The following is an 8,829-nucleotide window of genomic DNA, read 5'->3' on the forward strand; positions in this document are numbered from 1 at the left end:
CAGGTTGTATCTGCGAGGAAATGGAAGAGGGGGTCTAACTTAAAATGAGACTTACAGGAGACCTCTTGAATCCAGGGTGGAGTCCAGACCCCCATTTGAAGTTGCGGGCATTGAATTCATGGGGCTGAGGTGTTTTAACCCTGATTCTTGTGCTTCTAGGTTGCTTGCCATGCAGCATTTGCCCAGCAGTGTATAGTAGGTGAAATGCATTTTCAGGCAGGCAAAGAGGATTGTCTGTTTGCAGTGGAAATGTTGCATGTTGCAGGTGTTGTACAGCAGCTTTGTGAGTGCTGTTGTGGGCTGGTGGGACAATACAGTAACTCTGAAATTTTGGCAAAAATTGTGTGTTCTGTCTTCTGAGTCTTGTCTGTTTTCTAGCCACTGTTCCCCGCATCACAGTGCTGCGAGTTTTTCATTCACTGAGTACCTTCTTTCCTCTCAAACATTTCAGCCTGTTCCAAGTTACTTGATTAATTTGCTTATGCTGCCCCCTTCATTTCCAATAGGATCCCTGCTTTTCCTGTGTCTAGAAATGAGTATACCCCAAGGAGGAGAGGTGGCTGTATTTTTTACTCTATGTCCAGACACAGCACAGGGAGATAAGGCAGCATTGCCAAAGCTTAGCCAGCATGAATCAGTAGGCTGTTCCCTTCTCTTGCATGTGCACCCGAAGAGGCCCCACGCGTGGCAGGGCTGGAAAAGTGTTCACTCCAGGATGAAGCAGTATGTGAGCCCAGGGGTGTTACCCTGAAGGCTGTCTTGCTCTTCTAAAGGTGCTGTGATGCATGTGGACCCAAAGCAGGTGCAGAACTGGGATGCTGTAATCCCTTTGTGTGCATCAACCTGCCTGCACATCTTCCTCTCATTATATCTTACATCACATCAGATTTTTGGTCTATGGTCTTCCCTGAGCTAGGATTGAGACTGCCTATCAGGGGTTGAGGGCAGTTTTTCTCCTGGAGAACAAGGCAGCTGGCTGGTGTTGATGTTTTTTGTAGATTGAACCTTCCTTCATGTTTGTGAATACACAGGGCTTGCTTTCTTCAGTATAAAAATGGACCCGTTTCCCAAAAGATGCTGTGAGTTGAGGTGGAGTGGTATGTTTAAAAAAGCCCTATTTACTATCTAAATATGGAAAGCATTTCAAGTCCTGCTGTTCAGAGTGCATGAAGTATGCTGCTGGGCTGGTACAGGATCTGGTGAGCTGGCAGTGGGGGGGTTACATGAAGCCATGCTGCTACATGCAGGACTGGGACCCTGCTGTGCTCCCTTTGATGTGGAGCTGTCGTCCTGCAGTCAGCACCAAGTCCTCAGATACTGAGGTTATGGCTGTGGCATAAGAATCTCAATGGTCTGTATTTTTTCACCAAGGAAGCTCGTTTCCCTGTATTATCAACATGTAATTATGACTGGCTTTATATAAAGCAGAACTGAGTAACCCCCATGGCTATAAACTGCTTTGACAGAGAGTCCTGCATCAGTGCACTTCTGGAGCCAAGCTCTGTTCTTCTGCAGAAGAAGGATGAACAGGAAGAATAAGAAATATGTTCATCTGTTGAGGTGGAAAACCATATGCCAGTTCTAGCCCAGGACATGGAGGAGGAATGAGGTGGATGGGAGGAGCATGCAGGTGTTTCTATTCTGTTGGCTGTAAGACCTGGAGGTCCTCTCTCGGCCATGTCTTGAAATGGGTTTAGCTTGGGCTCTCAGACTCCAGGGCTGCCCCTCTAGTTAACCTAAAGAGCTGGGGACTCAACATAACAGGTAGTGAACCTCGAGCCTAAGGACTTTGCTGCTGTACAGCCAGCTCCTTCATGACTTACAGTTCCTGTATGGGGCTGTCTCTGTCCAGTGGTGATAACCCTCCTCTTCCGTCAGACCTCGGGCACATCCCTTCCCATCAGCCCCTTCTTATGGAGAGAGTTGCATTTAAACATCTGACTTGGGCTGCACTGTCTGCTTTGAGTGAAACTCACGCAATACCCCTTTTGGGGTCCTCTGTCGCCACCCTTTCGCCTCTGGAGCTGCTGTGAGGTGTTCCATGAGAAATGAAGGGGCTCTTCTAGTGGCCTTTCCTTCCAGCAGACATGCACGGCACCAGGCAGATTTCCCCACAAACACGGGAAACCGAATACCACAAAGGGCAGCATGCAGAAACACTGAAGGCAAATAAGGCCAATTGCTTCCATGATGGCAAGGGTCTTGTTAACAAACATCATCTTGCGGCCAATCTTCCCTTTAGTAAGAGCACTCAGATGCAAACTGGAGCGGTGTGGCCAGCATTTCTGTACGTGCCTTCACATGCAGGTCCACGTCAGCCCGACATCTCCCGTCTTCCCACCCAAGCAGATCGCTTTCATGTGAAGTGGGCTGTTATTAACTGTGTGATCAGTTTACACCAGCTTTATCCGGACAAATCACCAAAGTCAAACACCAAGAAGAAGGGGCTGGCCTCGGAGACCTCTGTCAAAGCTATTTTGAATCACAGAAGCAATTAATTACTGTGTGGAATTTGGTAAGCTGGCACCTTGGGAGCAGCAAGGGTGTTCTCAGACGGATGGACCTCAGTAAATATTTATATATTCTTTGCCAGCACTTAACGTGGGAGAGGATATAGGAAATCTAAGGTGGGTGCATAAGTATCTGTAGGAGGAAGACCATTAAGTCAGGCTATTCTCTCTCCCCTTTCAGCAACACACATGCCAGTGTCCAGCCTTAAGAGAAACATCTGTGCTCACAGAAAGTCAGACTTGCGTTCTGATGAAGGCAGACAACATTCAGTTTTGTAAATCTCTGTTTTAGACAAAATAGTTTGCAGTATGATTAAATGCAGTGTCTTGTAAATGCCAAGCTACTGTTTCTGAATTGCTACATTCAGGGGGGAAAAAAAGACACAATTTTGCTAAACCCACAGTGAGCTTATAGGAGCTCCCTAAACTCACTGAGATTTTGGAGGTCTCTGGCAAACAATCCTTGCAAATCATGTCGTGGCGATGTAAGCTGGGCTGTGGTGGCTATTTGCAGGGACACCACCCCCCCCTCCCCACTGCAGGCTGCCTCCTTTCGGCCCTCCTGGCTCCCCATGGCAGGGCTGCCTGGAAGGGACATGTACCCTGTTGTCTTTTGGCAGTTGGATCTTCCACTGCAAACCACCTCGAATGGCAATTTGGGTTAAAACAGGTGAGCATGATGGATTGGGGTAGCTGATGCTGCTAGGCTCTGGGGAAAATGTGGAGGCCAACTTCAGTAGCTCAGTGAGCTCTATCTCACCAGCAGAAACCCTTTACTGTGTGGGTTCTTCTCCTTTTAGCCTGCATGTACATCCAGTGTGCATGGTGGTAGGGCATATGTGGAGCCCCAGACCATGGGGAGTGGATCATTATTATGTGCATCTGTATTGCTGCATTTTTTTCTCCAACTCAGAAATCCACTGCTAAGGCTTGATTAAAGGTTTGTAACATCCCTAAAGTTCAGCTACAGTAGATTCCATAAAGTAGACCTGGTAGGCAAACATAGCAAGAAAAGAGGGCGCAGGAGCTTGGGGTGAGGGCTAAGCAGGGGACAGGGCAAATGCCAGGAGAAGGGATATTTAGTATGTCAACATTTAAGAAGGAAAAAAAACTGAGTTTGGGCAAGTGAGAATCATGGAGTACCGGGTTGGAAGGGACCAGTTTTTCTTGGCAAAAGCACAACCTAGACAAGATGGCCCAGCAGTCTGTTCAGCTGAATCTTAAAAGTGTCCAACATTGGGGAATCCACCACTTCCCTGGGCAGATTATTCCAGTGGCTGATGGTTCTCATTGTGAAAAATTTTCCTCTTGTGTCCAATTGGAATCTGTTTTCTGTATGATTCCTTGTAAGAAGGGAGTCTCAGTCTTCTTTGTAGCCACCCTCTCAGCCTCTCCTCAATGGCTTCCCAGCCCTCAGTGCAGAGTGTGAGTCAGGTCACTCCAGCTACTGAGCTGAACCGATCTTTGGGGGCCAGTTTCAGGCAGTGTGAGAGCGGACACGTTCATAACATGTTCTGCTTCATGTAGCTTGTTAAACAGCTCTTTTTTTTCCCCTTGTGTTTTCTTAAACTTGTGATTGCTCACAGCCTTCCTGCCCACTCCTGTTTTCTCTGCCTCCCTTGCCTTCTCCCCTTTCCTGTAGCTGATCTGGGTAAGGTGTAGCTGGATTTGGAATGTAGCATCATTCTGACCAGTTGATTGCGCATAGATCGACTCCACAGTAACTCCCTATCAAATACAGATGGTTTTCCTCTAAGAAAACTACGCATGTCCCATTGAAGAACAACGAAATTGTGGTTTTAGGTACTTAAATGAAAGCCTTTGACCGCTCAAAGTATCTTCTGCTCATTATGTTTCCCCTCGTTATGATCAGATCATTTGGAAACATCTCATGCTAGAAATCTGCTCCTGGGCCGAGCCAGGACTGAAAAGCTTCATCTGAAAAAACCCGCCACACCCTGGTTTCTACTGGGTATGTCTGGTTTGAAAATAGGAAGCTTGAATGGAGAGCCTCACCCCTGTCCTTGCTACCGAGTGCTCCTGAAAGAGCGAATGTTTATGCTGCAGCAGGCTGTTAACCAGCGCTGCTCACCTGATGAAATCCGTGATTGAAGCGAAGCTATTGAAAGCCTGAAATGCAATCCTTACAGTTTAAAACCCAAACTGCTTCTAAAAACAACTCTCTAATCTTTGGTGGTTTGGAGGGTGGGTTTGAGGTGTAGGGTTTTTTCAGCCCTCAGTGTTAACTGTACCCAGCTGTGATGCTGTGCTGCCCTTAATGTCAGTTGGATGTACTTTTAGTATTATAGTTTTTCCTTTGAATAAATATTTGCATTTGTAGTTCCCAAACTTTGGGGGGGTGGTGGAGGGAAGAAAAAGAAAGGCTTATTCAGAGCCAAGGAAAAAGCCACTGAAAATATTTTTCTATCCCAGCTGCCGCATCTGGGGAAAGCTACACTGGGAGGGTGCCCTTTCAAGCCGCATTAGGGGCGCTGGGGGGCTGGATAGCTGAAAGGCTCAGGACAGCGGGATGCAGGCACATCAGCATGTGGCATCTGCCTGCTGATGGAAACGCCTTTACTTGCAAATGAGGCGTGTGAGAGGAGAGAAGGCCCCTGTGGGTAAGGCACTGGAGGAGAACATGGCCAGTCTGTGTCTGGCTCTGGGATGAGCACACACATGTCACCGCGCGGATGGGGACCGGGGCTCCCACGCTGCTCAGCCGAATTTGCTGCCATCTCTTCCTCTTGTGTTTCCCATGGGGGCAAAGCTTGGGTTCGACAGCCGCAGCCGGTGGCCAAGGCACCCACCTGCAAAGGTGGTTTCTGTGGCTGCTGCGCTGAGGTCCGACAGCCCCGTGAGGCGTGACGGAGTCAGACACTGCCCATCAAGGCTGGATGTGTGCAGCCACCCAGGGGTGAAAGGCCCTTCTGTCACGGCTCAGCTCCTCCGCGGTTCCAGGTGTTCGTGTGTGGAGCCGCTTCTCATTCCAAATGTAAATGGGAAATTCCACTCGCAGTCAAAAGCTACACTTTGTAGGGCCATCAGGAGCAGCTCCTGCATGGTTGAACCATCCTCATACATTGTGCCATGGCAAGGAGGAAGTCTATGGTCAGGGCTTTGCACCCTGTGCCCTCACTTTTCTATGCAGTGTTGGCACTAAGGAGCAAGTTCATGTTGACAGCGCATCAAATCCTGTGTTATCTGCAGATAAGCAGGTTATGGGAAGGAGAAACTTGTTTTTCAGAGCATTGCTTGTGAAGGTCCAAGAGTGGCAGTGATGCATTGAGTTGTGTGTGATGTCTGGAGCAGGCTGGGGGTAAGGCACGGAGAGGGATGGGGACATGGCTTCACTGCCTATTGGACATCTTAGCTGTTTAAGGACCAGTACAGGGCCACAAGGTGATGATTAACCTTCCCAGGGTTGTAATTCTCTCGGTAAGTATGTGCACTTTGAGCTTAACCGCCTAGGGTGGCACACGTTGGAAACCACAGCTGTGGAAGAGGGGTGAGTTTGAGCACCCAGCAGGGATGCTCAAACAGGCCAGCCTGTCCCTGGCTGAAGGAGCAGATTTATTTTTAAGAAGTCATTTTACTGGAGATGTTTTACAAGTGCTGTTTGTCAAGCTATTGAAGGTGACTGAAGGAATTATAAGCAAGTCACTGTTCCTTGGGTGCTTCCATTCCCACAGGCATCTTAAAAGCTTCAGTCCTGCTTTGGATGTCCCTCAACACCCTTATCCTTTTGGCTGCTGAGGGAGCTGCTGTTTCTCACTGCTGAGCCCACAGCACAAACACATCTGGCCAGCTGTGCCCTCCAGTGATGCTCTGCCTGGTTTACTTTCTCAATTCCTGTTTTGTTCTTTTTCTCTTAACAGATTATAACAGCAGTGATCTAAAAACAGCGTGCAGAAAGCATGAGCTTTACGTTAGCTTCCAAGACTTGGGATGGCAGGTGGGTGATGTTTCTCTCTGGGTAAACTAGACATTTTGTTATGAAATGTTATCTAAACAGTGTCACGGTAATTCCACTCGAGGCTGCCATTATGCTTTAAAATGTCCCTTGTGTCTCCTCACTAAAACCAGTCACAGGGAAGGGCAAATAAATATTGATAGTTGTGACATTTGATAAGATCCAGAGGAAGCTTGATACTTTATGAGATTCAAATACACCGTCATTCTCTGTCACTCATGGGAGTCACAGTACGGGCAAGGGCTCATATTCATGTGCCTCTAATGATAAGGAAAAAAATCTGATGTTAAGCAGTGATTTTAAACAAGTGAAGTTTTTTTCTAGTGATCAGCCCTAATTTTAACCTTGGCCATTGTATTGAAATCCTCCCCCTCCTGCCCCACAATTAGCACTGGCTGCGGTAGGTGGACTGAAGACTGGGTTTAGTTGCAACACCATGAGCGAGGCCAGGGAGTTGTTTAGAGTAAGTCATTTAGGACCATTATGTATAGAGTGTCAGCAAACATCACGTTTCAAAGAATGCCCTCATGGACTCTTTTTAATTTATTTATTTGTTAAAATTCTTTCAGTCAGCACTTCTGTGAGGGAGGTCCCGTTTAGATCAGCCAATGTTTTTACCAGATTGTAATTCAGGATGCCAGGGCTACCCCTGCTGCTTCTCTAATACCCAACACATGAAAATCCTCTCCCAGTTAATGGGACAGCAACATTTTTTTGTAGCTTATGTCAACTTCAGCCCACTGGCCACAAACACTGCTGCATACTGACTCCATTCCCATTACTTGCTAGTGGCTTTTCTTTTTACTTGTGCACAGTCTTTCCACCTCCTCCCTAGCTTGTTTGCCCTGCTTCCAGGCAGGACGTGTGTTCCAGTTGTGAAGTTCATGGACTAGAGGGCACTGCCTTCACCTTTCTAGTTGCAAGAAAGGTAAGATGTTGCCAAAGAAAGGCCACAGACCAACAGGAGCTGGAATGCAGATCCTACTGCATGATGGGCAGAAGCCCCCTGCAGTTGCTGCGTACTGCTTTCTCCTTCAAATCTTTTAGCAGAGCACTTCCCTTATACTGCATCAAACCTCAACTTTAATTACATGGTCTGTACTGGCTGCTGCAGTAGGAGAGTGACTGTCTCATGAAAAGAAGCTCGGTTTACCGGGTGCAAATTACGGGTCAGCTAGTACAGAAAAGTGGAGGAGTGGTTTTGCTATGCCCAGGTATTCTTATGTTAGCAATCAACCAGCAGACATGGCTAGCAAAGCTGCAGCAAGGCTCTGGCTGCTTGGGCCTGCTGTAGCAAACTGCAAGCTAACCCAGGTAATTGTTGTCTGGTAAAGGATCTAAGAATTGCGTGCATGTGAAGTGCACCAGTGCATCCTCCTGCAGAGCCTGACACCAAGGGAGGTGAAATGCCTCCTGAGAATTGCTAATGGTTTTAATTTACCTTTGCCTCTTTTGTGTCAGCAGCAGAGAAGTTGTAATTAAATATCCCCTTGGTGAGGAGTCATCTTCTTCCATAGCATGGCATAGATTGCCAGTGGGGCCACCTGCTTGCACATGCAGCGCAGGCTGGCTGTCCTGTGTCTCCTTTAGGAGACTGGTAGAGGTAGAGAAGCTGTTACGGTGCTACTACTTCCCACCTTAGCAGACTAGTCTCCCTGTGTAAGAGCATATAAGGTAGAGTGTCTGTGAGCACTACACCAGTGTTTTATATTGCCATTCTGGAGCTCCCTGGTTGAACTGTTCATGTGTGCGCACAGATGCATGTACATGACTTTCTCCAGGAGGTAACGCCTCCTGAAACAGTGACTCAGCCTCGGAAAGGTACTTCAGCTAGAGGGCCTAACCTGCAGGAAATACTGGAAAATAAAAGCATCCAAACCACAGTCCCCACAGGGCAACCCAGCAAGAGTTTTAGGAATACAACTCTTAGTTCATGGCAGTAAAGATGCGCACAGACGTGCACCATTCTTTGCACATTAAAATCAGTGTGTCCATGGAAAAGTGATGGCTCACAAAAAAACCCGAACCCTAACAGCTTCAGTGAAAACACATTTTCACCCTCGAGAAAAAAGTTGGTGGAAAATTTTCATCTGCTCTTAATTGCATGCAGTTGTCTGTACAAGTTGGCAACTCTTTAATTTGAATCACGTTCTGTTTGTTTCCTAAAAAGGACTGGATAATCGCTCCAAAGGGCTATGCAGCCAACTACTGTGATGGGGAGTGCTCGTTCCCACTCAACGCCCATATGAACGCAACCAATCATGCCATTGTACAAACTCTGGTAAGGATCCAGAAAGCTCGATGCCAAAGCAATAGGTGAATTTGTAAATGAGTTACAATTGTCTC

At 47.4% G+C, this 8,829-nt stretch overlaps 1 protein-coding gene across 1 annotated transcript in view; it reads left to right on the forward strand.

Annotated features, from left to right (window-relative positions):
* BMP6 (bone morphogenetic protein 6) overlaps positions 1 to 8,829 on the forward strand; it is an 88,047-nt gene that overhangs the window by 77,683 nt on the left and 1,535 nt on the right. The window contains exons 5-6 of the mRNA XM_061449429.1: positions 6,389 to 6,465; positions 8,654 to 8,764. Coding sequence (XP_061305413.1) covers positions 6,389 to 6,465; positions 8,654 to 8,764 — 188 coding nt within the window. The remainder of the gene's footprint in view (positions 1 to 6,388; positions 6,466 to 8,653; positions 8,765 to 8,829) is intronic.

The sequence above is a fragment of the Pezoporus flaviventris genome, unplaced genomic scaffold, assembly GCF_033815535.1.
Source record: "Pezoporus flaviventris isolate CSIRO_AGI_PZ_B2104156 unplaced genomic scaffold, CSIRO_AGI_Pfla_v1 ptg000007l, whole genome shotgun sequence".
NCBI lineage: Eukaryota > Metazoa > Chordata > Aves > Psittaciformes > Psittacidae > Pezoporus > Pezoporus flaviventris.